The 13,478-nt window shown below is 38.3% G+C and overlaps 1 protein-coding gene across 8 annotated transcripts in view; it reads left to right on the top strand.

The window, feature by feature from the left end:
- Nucleotides 1-13,478, top strand: part of Lrch3 (leucine rich repeats and calponin homology domain containing 3) — a 111,974-nt gene that overhangs the window by 38,613 nt on the left and 59,883 nt on the right. For all 8 annotated transcript variants that reach the window (XM_005344860.3, XM_005344861.2, XM_013351622.2 and 5 more), the window contains exons 2-5: nucleotides 3,360-3,504; nucleotides 4,788-4,914; nucleotides 7,715-7,820; nucleotides 12,864-13,000. In XM_005344860.3, the coding sequence (XP_005344917.1) occupies nucleotides 3,360-3,504; nucleotides 4,788-4,914; nucleotides 7,715-7,820; nucleotides 12,864-13,000 (515 nt within the window). The remainder of the gene's footprint in view (nucleotides 1-3,359; nucleotides 3,505-4,787; nucleotides 4,915-7,714; nucleotides 7,821-12,863; nucleotides 13,001-13,478) is intronic.

Below are 13,478 nucleotides of genomic sequence, written 5' to 3' on the forward strand. Positions count from 1 at the left end.
TATAGATAGAATACTGTATATATAATAAATAAATAAATGTATATAAAAAAGAAATTCACAGTGTGATTGTATATAAAGTATTTCTCCTTAAATACATAAAATTATAAATAATTTTATATAGCGATTATTCAGGAAGAAGAAAGGCTATACTCTCTTCAAAATTATTTCTGTGTGAAATTTGCTTTTTTTTTTTTTTTGCTGTTTCAAAAGGCTTTATTTTTACTTGGTCCAAGACTTGAGAGGGTCTCCAGGGCGTTACAAAGCTGCCTAGTAGCTTCTTAAGAGGTTCGGTGAAGGTCCTGAGGCGGGCTGGTGCAGAGCAGAGGTGGGAGCCCCTCGGATGAAATTTGCTTTTATAAAATAACATTTTACAGTCACAGACACTTTGGGCTTTGACTTTCCCAAATGCACACAGTGTCATGAAGTGTTTTGGCGATATGTTGTTTTTTCTTAAATTACTACCACCTGGTGGGCAAGCAGGAGACTTCCTTAGGGAGTGTGTGACTGTGGTTCTATGAAGAAACAAGAAGCAGAGGCCTTTGGACAATGATCACAACCTTTCAGCTATCAGAAATGCCTCAGCACCTTCACACATTGCTTTGCTATTCTAGTGTGAACTTGAGCTTTGAGGAAGAGGAGACCCATTAGTAGATAAGGAAAAGTAGTCTCCTTAGCCGTCTCCTTACTGTTCAGTTGTCTACTTCAGAGCAGCCGAGGGGGCTGTGAATGAGGAAATCGTCCAGAGTACATTGACTGTAGAAGTAAGACCAATGCTGGGAAAAGTCAAGTCTGACAAGCAGAACAGTTCTCAAGAGAACAGAATGACATGCTTCTATTTATAGCATAAAATAATTTTTAAATGAGACAAAAGTATAATTTATACAGAGGATGATTTTGTAAATCCTCAAAGTTGTGACTTAGAAGATTTAGTAAAAGAGTACATCAAGTAAAAATGCACAGAGAAGAGCAAGTGAAGGAGACACAGCTAGATAGAGTAGAGGGAACGGTGGAAGGATTGAAAGAGCTGGAGGGCAGCAAGATGGGAGCAAGTGCTTACAAGTGCACTCTCTACCAAGCCTTGGACTTCAGACTAACAAGATGCGTACAAAAGGAAAGTAATCAGACACTTTGGATGAGAAAGTAGTAAAGTAACATCAAGAGATTTCAGAGAAAAGCAATGTGCCTATACCTACTCAAAAAGTCATCTTCTACTGTGGTTCAAACGAGATACAGAATGGATTGTCATTCAAGCCCTCCATCAAGAAGTTCTCTCAGTCAAGAGCTCCCCAGGAGTTCCCAACAGAGACTCATGTGTTGTCTCCTTGTTTCAAGAGAAAGCTCCAGTGTCGGGCACACAGACCTGAAGCATACTTAGTTGACTCTGGATAGATATGGTAGGGTGGTGAGGTGGCAACGCAGCCTTTTGTTCCCTGCATTCCTGAGTGTAACGCTTAGTCAGACCAGAGCCAGGTTGTTTTTTTTATTTTTTTCTTTAGTGAGAGGCACAATTTCTGGTTGCCTTTCTCCCTTCTCCTGTCTCCTCTCTTACCTCCTTTTTTAGAAATAATAAAATTTATTAGTGGGGGGATAGGGAGAGTGGGCACAGGTGTCCAAGTCAGAGAGCGAGCATGCATGTGCATGCCATGGCACACTTGTGGACCAGTGGATAAATTCCAGGAGTTGTCTATTTTCTTCAGCTGTGAGTTCCAGGGATAGAACTCAGAGTGTCAAAGTTTGTGGGCAAGTGCTTTTACCCACTGAACCATCGCATCTGGCCCCTAATCTCCTGTTTTGTTGTTGTTGTTTTAAGATAGGGTCTCTGGATACAGCCCAGGCTAACCTCAAACTCAGAAACTTTGTCTCAGGCACCTGGGTGCTAGGGTTACAGACGTGTGCCATCCTGCCCAGATGTTCTGATCCTTTTACCTGATAGCCATTGAGGACCAGTGAGGTAGCTCTTCAGGTCAGAGGTCCTTGATGCCCATCCTGACCACCTGAGTTCAGTCCCCAGGACCCACATGGTGGAAGGAGCACACTGATGCCTACGTTTTCTTCTGGCCTTCATATGGCTGCTGTGGCAGACATGCACATGTGCGCGCACGCACACGCGCACACACACACACACACAAGCAAACAGTTAATTTAAAAAGTTGATAGCCACTTATGCTCTATTCTATATCCATTACTTCATTGGGAGTTGTAGAATAGTGATATCCTGGTTTTTTGTTTGTTTGTTTATTTTTTTCACCCATAACTAGGATGCTTTTATTTCATCATCTCTTTGATAGAATATCTAGGTTACTCAATGATATTTTTATATAGGAAAGGCAAGATAAGTGGTGGATTCTTATTAGTTCATAAACTAATGATTTAGTTTTCTGTCTCTTTGAAGGATGTATCATTTATACTCATGTGAATATGGATGATGGATTTGATTCATTGAAATTCCTTTTTTGAAAAAAAAGTTTTTCAAATTTTAGGCTGGGCAGTGCTGACGTACGCCGTTAATCCCAGCTCATGAGATGCAGAGGCAGACAGATCTCTGTGATTTCAAGGCCAGCTTGGTCTACAGATCAAATTCCAGGGCAGCCAAGGATACACAGAAACCGTTTTTTTTTTTTTTCTTTAATGTATGTGCTTGCCTACCTGCCTGCCTGCCTACAGAGACCAGAAGAGGTCTGATCCCCTAGAGCTGGAGATAAAGGCAGTTGTGATTTGCCTGGTGGTCCTCTAGAAAAGCAGCAAACATTTTAATTACTGAGCCATTTCTCCAGGCCCTCAAGTATATTTTTATTGAGGTTCAGATTATGTCATTGGGAGCAAAGAAGGTTCCTGAGTCTATTTTAACAAAGGACTTTGACTTCTTTGGTAAAGAGTAGGGCCATTGGGCTGAGGAGGTGGTTTAGAGAATAAAAGGTGCTTGCGGCCCAGCCCTGACAAGCTGCTCTCTGAGTCCCAAGGCCTACCTACTCTGGAGAGTTGTCCTCTGGCCTCCATGAATGCTTCAGGGCAGTCTGTCTGTCTCTCTCCCTCCCTCCCCTCTCTCTCATATCTACTTGGGAAGGTGAATTTGGGGGGAGGAATCCATTTGTTTCTGATGGTATTTGGAATTCAGTGATATAGCTTTGATATAATGAGTGGCCAGTGTTTTAGTGTGTGTGGAAAGGAAAAAGGAACCATTTCCCATCAACAGTTTAAATGTTTAGTGGTTTGCTTGCTCAGTTAATATTTTAAAGTTTATGCTGAACCAGTTTTCACAATAGGAATTGTAGAGAATTCAAGTTATTATAAAGCATACTAACGAATTTCAGTAAAACAAGTTCCAAAGAATTGTCCTAACCTTTTCTCTTTTGTTTCAGACTTGTCACGGAATCGCCTCTCAGAAATTCCTATGGAAGCATGTCACTTTGTCTCTCTGGAAAGTCTTAACCTATACCAGAATTGTATTCGGTATATCCCAGAGGCCATTCTAAACTTACAAGCCCTGACATTCTTAAATATTAGGTAAGAATAGTATTCCTTTAGAAAAAGTAGTTTTATGTGATCTTTAACTTTCTCCTCTGTCTCTAAGATGTTTATGGTTATTTATGTTACTTGTTCACACCAGCAGTTTCTAATATGTTCTTAGGGTATAATAATGGTTTCTCCCATGTTCCTCTTGTTTCTTCTTTTATTTTTTATTTTTGCATAATTAACATATCCTACTAGCCATTAGCTTAATAGGCTTGTCGAAGTCTCTCAACTGTGCTTCTCCAGTTACATTTTCAAATTAGCTTCTAGTAAATACCAGATGTGATGGACTGAGACACAGTTTAGCTGGTAGAGCACTAGCCTGGTATGCACAAGGCTCTAGGTTCACACGTACACACAGCATTGATGTGTACATAATGTGAGTGTTGGGTATGCTGGAATGCATGTACAGAGGCAAAGGACAACTCTGGAGTTGGTTGTCCACTTCCACTTTCATGTGGCTTCTAGAGATTGGGTTCAGGTGGCCGTACTTGCAGGAAGTGCCTTTACCCGGTACTGAGCCTTCTCGTTGGACCTTGGACATGTATTTCTCGTAAATATTTTGTTGCCCGGTTTATATGCCCTGAGTTTAGAGAGATGATTTAGTAGTTAAAAGTTAAAATGCTCTTTTGGAGAACTTGAGTTCGGTTCCCAGCATCCTGGTCAGGCAGCTCACAACTGCCTGTACTTGGAGCTACAAGGAAATCTGCTGCTCTCATCTAGCCTCTGGGTGCTGCATATGCCGCTCTCTCACACGCATAGACACTTAATTAAAAATAAAAGTAGAATCTGTTCCATTCAGATATTTAGCAGTTTTAAAAATCATGTTAAAAAAAAATAACACAACTAGAGAAATTTGTGTATAAATGTTAACTTTTCTTAATCGGTATGCATAGGAGTAGAATTATTATTGAATTAAAAAATTTAAAAGGTCCATGAACTATATTAATCAAGAAAAAGATCTTGAAGATGGGGAAAGACTTAGCCCTAAAGAATTATTATGGGATTAAATTTACATAGTAATTTTTTAATTTGTTTTTATACTAATGATAGATATGCTTTATTATTTTGTGTTTCTGATTTTCATTTTTTTTTAATAAACAAAAATTCCTGTTATCTGTTTAAATTTTGTTAGCTGGGAATGGTTAAACTGGCAGGAACTCAAATCTAGTATCCTATTTGTTCCTTGTAAGACTTCTTTTTGTGTCTGAAATGAGGAAAGTGGAAACATTTTCATCAGTGGTGTCTGACTGCTCTTTCTCTACTTACTCATTTAGTCGGAACCAACTCTCGACATTGCCAGTACACTTGTGTAATTTACCATTGAAAGTCTTAATTGCTAGTAATAACAAATTGGTCTCACTTCCTGAAGAAATTGGACATCTCAGACATTTGACGGAACTTGTAAGTTAACATTTTATTTTTTGATTGTCCAACATGTCTGCAGTCTTCTATATGATTAAGGTTGTTTTTAAAATAATTTTATAGTGTTGGCTTGATGTATAATTAAAAAAGACTTCAATGTACAAGTCTTAACATCTCCACACAAAATGGGGAAATGTCGTTGGTTATTTTCTAACCAGCATTAAATGATTTCTGTGGTACTAAACTTTTAAGATGTAAGTTAATAATGTAGTTGAGTTTTCAAATTAAAATTTTAATATCATCAATATTTTTATGATTTTTCTTAGCCGTTATCAGTGTATGGGCACTCCAAAAGTTAGTGTTTGTTTTTTGTATGTTTGTTTTTTCTTGCCATACCCTTGGAATAGTAGCCAACTGTAATTTGCTTTTATATATTTTCTACTATATATTTAACTTCATCTACTATTATTTGTGAACATATAAGATACCATCTCTTAAGTATTTATGTTTTGAGTTAAGAGTCAGACTAGCTGGGTGTTGGTGGTGCACCCCTTTAATCCCAGCACTTGGGAGGCAGAGACAGGTGAATCTCTGAGTTTGAGGCCAGCCTGGTCTACAGAGTGAGTTCTAGGACAGCCAAAGCTACGCAGAAAAACCCTATCTCAAAAAACCAAAATAAATAAATGAAATAACAAAGAGTCATACTATGTATATCCTCACAATCATATTATGAGCTGGATTTATAATATTATAGGCATATGTATTATCATCCTTCATCTAAGAATAATTCAGTTTGTACTCTCATTTAATTATACACTTTTGAGTAATTCTTCAGATTTTATATAGGTTTATAGAAAATTCTGAAATTAAAATGATATGGCAAAAATGATATGGCTTAAGATATAAATAGAAGGCCTAGAGTATCAGATTCAAAGATGTTGATGAAAAGTTAAAGCAGAAATTTTATTTTATACTGTTCTAATTAAAATAAAAAATACAATAATGATAAAAATTAAATGAAAATTACTTTACAGAAAAGCTCTCATTTTTCAAAATATCAGTTTGGCTGGTCAAGAATATAAAATTAAAATGTATACAATGACTCTAATTTTTATCCAACTGAATATAAAGAGAAATAATAAGGTGTACACAAACCAGAGGCCATGGAAAAACAGGCCGCTATTATCTAGTCAGTCTGAGTCTAATACAAACAAATATGGAAGGAAGTCTGCTGGTAGCTTGCTTACAAGCTTGAGCCAGTGGGTCCAAAAAAAGTGCCTATCTACAGCTTCCAAGATGAGTAAGTTCAGAATTCTGTAAGTCTGAGGCCAGCCAGAATAACTTATAAAACCATAATTATCTACAGCAGAAGGAAGCTCAAGCTGCACATGAATATTTCAAAGTCCTCCAATGCATGAGTGAAAAAAAGACAACTCATATACAACTTACAAAGCCAGTTTGCTTATCATAAACCTCAATAAGCTTTTGACAGTTTTAAAACTCATTATTACAATTATTATTTGTTTGTGGACCCGGGGGGCGGGGAGAGGAAACCTTTGTGTGTGGAGGCCAGAGGACAGCAGTCTGTGGATTTGGTTTTCTCTCCTCACCACATGGGTCTCAGGGGACGAACCCGGGTCATCAGGCTTGGCTACAGACTCTTACCTGTTGACCCATCTCGCTGGCCCAGACATTACTTTGTTTTTCTCAAAAGAGAAAAGAATATAATTTTCACCTTTCATTAATGACAGAAGTAGAATAAAAAATTAGACTTTAAAGTTCAGTGTTCTAGGCAACAAAATTTAAAGGTAGTGAAAGAAGTTTCAGGCAAAAAAAGTGAGTCTGTGGTAAAGGTCTTAGTAATTTGTGATGTGTCTCCCAGAAAACACCTGTGTTGATAAAAAGCCATTTACTTCCACCCACAAACGACAGTGGAAGGAAAGAGAGAAGGGCACAGAGAACAGCAGCTTTGAAGTTACTCATTCTTTCTCTGTCGGGAATGATGGAGGGCAGGAGGGTACCTTCTGTAGAAAACTAGAAGCATGACTCTATCTTTTGAGTACTTAGGACTGAATAAGTATTTAAAGTTTCAACAATTTGACAATAGAATTTGGGAAACTAAGGTATGGAGACTGAGTTCAAGGCCAATTTAGGCTACAAAGTAAGGCCTTTTCTCAAAAAGAAAAGAAACAAAAAGAATGTGATCAAACTGCACTATAAGAAAAAATTTTAGATAAAAAATAAGCAGTTATATTCTATCATGGAAAAAAATAAACAAAAGAACTTAAGAGTATAATTTATGCCTACTTCTTGCTAACAAGCCGAGTTCTAAAGAATGCCCCAAGACAAACATTTTGGATTTTATTTCCAAAGTCCGCTAGCTCAAAAAGAGTAGCCTAAACTCCCAACTCTATATTGAATGTCTGTGAAGGTTTAACATATAACCTGTTATATTTAAGTCCCTCCCACCAAGGTAATCTAATTTGTCTAATTAGATTTATACCATTTTTTTCTGTTTACAACCATCTTTATCAATAAACCACACACAAAAAACTAAATTTCAATGGACACAGTTGCATTTGATTATTTCATGTAATAGGAAACATAGGCTTTAGTTCAAACAGGCTGATTTCCAATCGTTGGGTTATACAGTCTCCGGCAGACTACAACATCTGAGTACTTTTTTTTTTTTAGCTATAAAATGCGGACAATAATAATAATATATATTATTACCATGAAGAAATATAGGTATTATCTTGCCTAATATCACTTTGTAAGTATCTTAAAGCAAGCAAGTTTGTGGTTAGAATAATCATACCTTTGTGTTCTTTTGAAATAGGATGTGAGCTGCAATGAAATTCAAACTGTACCTTCCCAAATTGGTAATCTGGAAGCCTTGAGAGACTTTAATGTAAGAAGAAATCATCTAGTACGCCTGCCTGAAGGTAAGAAACTACGAAATAATTGTTTTTTGGTATTTGTTTTTTTATTTTAAAGATCTCTCAGACTGATGGGCACAAGTCAAAAATATGTATGAGTGAGAGCCAGCATTTGAGATCTGAAGGTTTTTTGAGTTAGCATCATCTAGACTGTGCACTTTAGAAGCTGTTCAGAGCTGGGTCTTATGCCATGGGCCTGTTATCCCAGCTACTCAAGAAGCTAAGCCAGGAAGATCACAGCATGAACAACTGAGTAAAACCCTGTCTGAAATTCAAAATTAAAGGACAAGAATCATGAGTCTCATGCCAGCCTGGCAATACAGCAAGACACTGTCTTCAGAAAGAGAGAGAGAGGAAAAGGGAAAGAAAGAACCGAAGAGGGTTTGGGGATACAGTTCAGTGCTAGAGCACTTGGCTAGCACAGTCAAGGCTGGAGGGCCAGCCTTAATGCTAGCAAAACAATCACAAAAACTTGAGAGAAACGTTTTGATAACTCTTGCTCAGTGACTCCATTTTAGATCCTGTTGACTTATGAACTATTGTAGTTGGTCCTTGAGGAGAGTGTCATTGTGAATTTAGCTAAGCATGGCTATGGGCAGAAATGTAGCACACTTGATAGTCTGGTGTGATGTAAGGCATTTCTGTAGGTTAGCCCTGATTTATAAATGGACTTTGAAAATTAAGTAGGATCAATGGAGTTTGAGTTGAACTTAATTTTATTCTTTACTAGAAAAATTCTGGCCGGGTCTAATTCAGCATGTGTAGGTGATACGTATTAACAAACGATGTGAGACTGTGGTAGAACTGGGTTTTCTTATGTGCACTGTAAACTCTGACATGGATTTGAATGACAGAAATGATTAAACAAATTAAACTTTATCACATGCTCATAAATAAAAATCTATGAAAGAAAAGGCTACAAATGAAAACAAAAATGAGAACCATTTTAATTAAATTCAAACTATATTTATTAAATTTAGTTATGGAAAATTTCTTTTTTTTTTTCTGAAGCCTATCCTGGAACTAGCTCTCGTAGACCAGGCTGGACTCAAACTCACAGAGATCTGCCTGCCTCTGCCTCCAAGTGCTGGAATTAAAGGTGTGCGCCACCACCACCTGGCGAAAATTTCTTAAATAAATGGATTTCCTTGTGCCTGTCACACGGTGCTACAATGGTCAACTCGTGGTGATTTTTATTTCACACACATGCGCACGCACGCGCACACACATTTATCCTCTCATTCACATTTTTCTACCATAATCCTCTAGATTAATTCAAAGTAAATTCTGGAAAAAAGTTCATGAACAATTTCAGAATTTATATTTAAAAATAAGAAATCGGGGCTGGAAAGATGGCTCAGTGGTGAAGAGTACTGTTTGCTCTTCTAAAGGTCCTGAGTTCAACTCCTGGCAACCATATGATGGCTCACAACCATCTGTAATAAGATCTGGAGTCCCCTTCTGGCACACGGGCACACATGGAAGGAATGCTGTACACAAAATAAATAAATAAATAAATAAATAAATAAATAAATAAATAAATAAATAAATCTTTTTAAAATAAATAAATAAAATAAAAATAAGAAATCTGTGGTGACTTGTGCCTGTAACCTCAGCACTGGGGAGGTAGAGACAGGATGATCATGAGTGTGAGGCCTGCCTTGATTAGAGAGAGACCCTGTCTCAAAACTAAAGAAGAAGAAAAAAAACCCAGCAAAAACAGAAAATCTTCAGAAATGTTTTCATAACAATGATCTAGGTTCTATATGACAGAATTTAATAAATGTTAACTAATGATGTTTTTGCTTCTACTATAAAATCCAAACATTATTCCAGTTTTATCTAATGAAATACTTAGTTGTTACATACATTTGACATTTGGATCTAAAGTAAACACATTAGGAAATTCTTTTCTCATTCACCTTTGTACACTTACCACATGTTCTCACTGAACTTGTCAGGTAGCCTTCACACTGACACCGTTTTCCTTCAAGCCTTTCCTCCATTGCCTATTGGCATTTGCTACCTACTCAAGACAGGAACAGAAGCTCCCAGTCAAACAAGAATTATGACCTGTGTCCTAATAATGCAGCACATTCATCCATTCTCTCTCAAGGACTGAGAATGAAGCACAGAGCCTTGTGCATGTTAATTAAGCAAGATGCTACATGAAGCTGTGCTGTTGTCACTTTTTCTCACTTTCTTTTGTTTTCCTCTTCAGAGTCCAACTTGCCTTGGCTGTCCCGAGATTTACCGCCCCCATCTTGACTCCTAAGTAGCTGGGATACCCAGCAACACACTTTCAGTGCCACATCCAAAAATTCTCTCTCGAGCTATCGCTTTATTCAGGGCCTGCTCACCATCTTCTAGCTTGTTCATGGAGTAAGATTACTGATGAAAATATTGAAGTTTGGGATTGTATGTGTGTATTTGGGTTTTTTCCCTGAAGTAGAATCATATAGCCTACGCTATCCTCAATTTCACAATCCTCCTGCCTCAGCCTTATGAGTGCTGGAATGGCATGTTAATGCCACCATACCTAGCAACATTGAGGTTTTAATGAAATTTGGCAAGTACAGTGTCATGGTTTTATCATCTAGTTTTATTTCTGCTATAAATTGTTGGAAATATAAGTTACACTGTTGTAAATGTTTAATTGCATGGTTTGTAATCAGCATGTTAACTAACCTGAGATGGCAGGAAGTTTAAGCATTTACTAGTAATCTCCTACATTGTATTTTGGTTGATAATGTATTTTTTGTTACATTGCCATTTTAATTTTTAAATTAATTTTAGCTGAGTTTAAAAGATAATTAAAAGCTTTAAGAAATTATTAATCATTTTCCTCACCTTCCCTCCAACTTTCAGTGGTCAAGAGCATTTTCATTAAATTTGTTGGCTGTTTCATCTGGTATTTCTTGACTGTTTTTAAATGATGGTTTGGGGAGGGGAGCATTTGTTTGTTTTTGAATCGTGGTCTTGGTATATAGTTGTGGTTAGCCTGGAACTCACCATTATAGCCCAGGCTGACTGTACTTCTGCTGGCAGTGCTGCTTGCTGCCTGGGCCTCCTGAGTGTTCTGGGTACATTGCTGCACCTAACTGACATGCATTGAGACCCAGCAACTGCACGTGGGTTGCTCTCTCTAAAACCGTTCCTCTGATCCAGCCTTTGCAGTTTGGAAGATTTAAGATCTTCCCTTTTTTCCTGGTCACTGACGTTCTGTGTAGATGCTGCCCTAGAGTGGGCTGACTCTGTCATTCATTCAAGGACATATGTGTGGTCCATTCCTTCTGTCTTGTGAATCCAGGGCCAAACTCTTGAGACTTGGCAGCAGGCTTCTTTGTCTGCTGAGTCTTTTTTTTTTTAAGACAGACTCTCCCTATGCTCCCTTGTGTGACTCTGGCTGTCCTGGAGCTCTATGTAAACCAAGCTGGCCATGAACTCACAGGGATCCTCCTGCCTCTAGCTCTTTCATGTGCTACCACACCTACTTACTGAGTCATCTTGCCAGCCTCTCTCTCTTTCTAATAATTTTTTTTCTGGCTTTTTTGTTCCACGTTTCAAATGAATGTTATGTCTAAATCTTTGATCCTTTGATTTTTCTTACATGTCCTTTCTTCGCCATTTTTGCTACCCTAGAGTAAAACAGTTCAAGCCATTCTTGAATTTTTAACTATTTTTTAAGATTTATTTATTTTTGTTTTGTGTTCATTGGTGTTTTGTCTACATGTGTGTCTGTGTGAGGGTGTCAGATCCCTTGGAACTTTAGTTACAGACAGCTATGAGCTACCATGTGGGTGCCCGGAATTGAACCCAGGTTTCCTGGAAGAACAGGCAGTGCTCTCGGCCGCTGAACCATCTCTCCAGCCCCCATTCTTGAATTTTTAATTTCAGGAATTCATTCACAGGTTTTAGTTTCTACCGTTATATGTAGAATGCTTGTTCTTCTGTGACTTTTTAGAAATTTTTAGTGATTCCATGTCATATTTCTTCGAAATCAAAGATAATCTAGCGTTCCAAATTTCCCTCTGTTCCTATATTCCTGTTTCTTCTTACTTTCTTTTTTTTCTTTTATTATTTCATTGGTCTTTCTGTCTTACAGGTTGTTGGAGACCTCTCAGTTTCTGTGGGTCATATATAATTTGTGCACATCATCATAGAAGTTCCGAATACATTGGGTAGAATTCTTGAAAAATAATTAAGCAAGAGGCTATATATTTTACTGGGGAAAACTCAATATCAGTATTTGTCTTAGGGTTTCTATTGCTATGAAGAGACACCATGACTGTGGCAACTCTTCTAAAAAAAAATTAACTGTTTAACTGGGGCTGGCTTACAGTTTCAGCAGTTTAGTCCATTGTCATCAAGCCAGGGAGCCTGATGAGGGGCAGCTGAGAGTTGTACATCTGGATCAGCAGGCAGCAGAAAGGGAAAGTCACACTAGGCCTGGCTTGAGCCTCTGAGACCTAAAAAGCCCGCCCCAGTGACATAGTTTCTTCAACAAGGCCACACCTCCTAATAGTGCTACTCCCTATGAGCCTGTGGGAGCCATTTTCTTTCAAACCACCACAGTCTCTAAAGATCTTTTATATGGGACTGTGTAGTTTCTCCAGAGAAAGATATGACTAGCATTTCCTCTATATAATTGTACGTATTTGTAATTACTGGCATTTAGAAGTAGGGCTAAGACAGAGCAGGTGGAAAAGTAGGTGGGATTGCCATTAGTGAGTTTACTTTTACATCCTCATTTTCAACTGCCAACCTCTATTTAACCCCTTTGTTATCCTCTTTCTTATCTTTTTTTTTTTTTTTTTTTGAATGGTGTCTGGTGTCTGAGAACTAAGTAGTTCTGGGAACAAAAAGGGGAGTCAAGCTGTTTGATTTTTGGTAGTTCTCCTATCTCAGAATAATCAGATTATATTTTATACCTTGTCAGTCACTAGGAATAGAGGTAAATGGTCTTTGAATCCACTATATTTAACTGAAAGTATTGTAAAAATTGTGTATGTAAAACATTAGTGATTGGTGCATTTTCCTTGCATGCAGAGCTGGCAGAAGTGCCTCTGATACGACTAGACTTCTCGTGCAATAAAGTCACAGCCATCCCCGTATGCTACCGGAACCTTAGGCACCTCCAGGTGATCACCCTAGAAAACAACCCACTGCAGTCACCTCCTGCACAGGTAAACATGGGGCATCTGCTGAAAGGGGTGATGTCTATGGCAGAGTTCTCTTAAAAGACATCCTCTGTGTGTCATTGATGCCCCCCACTCCCTGAATGCCCTTAGTAGAAGGGATGGAAAAAGATTGTGACGTTTCCACCAGCATCCCTGTCGCTAGGCTGGCACTTTTGTGTGCACCAGAGGTTGACAGCTGGTGTCTTCCTCAGTTGTTCTACCCCTTACTGTTTTTATTTGTTATCTCCCACCTGAACTTGGAGCTCACCGTGAATTCAGCTAGTCCAGCCCGCCAGCCCCAGACATCATCCTGTCCCTACCTCCCCAATGTTTGGTGCACACTGCTGTTCCCAGATTTTGTGTAGGTCCTAAAGATCCAGACTCAGGACCTGTTGCTTGCCACAGGGGCAAGCATTTTCCTGACTGAGCTTTCTCCCCAGCCCTTAGGCACTTTAAATTGAAGAATTCCTCAAAAACTAGTTTT

The sequence above is a fragment of the Microtus ochrogaster genome, chromosome 2, assembly GCF_000317375.1.
Source record: "Microtus ochrogaster isolate Prairie Vole_2 chromosome 2, MicOch1.0, whole genome shotgun sequence".
Lineage (NCBI taxonomy): Eukaryota > Metazoa > Chordata > Mammalia > Rodentia > Cricetidae > Microtus > Microtus ochrogaster.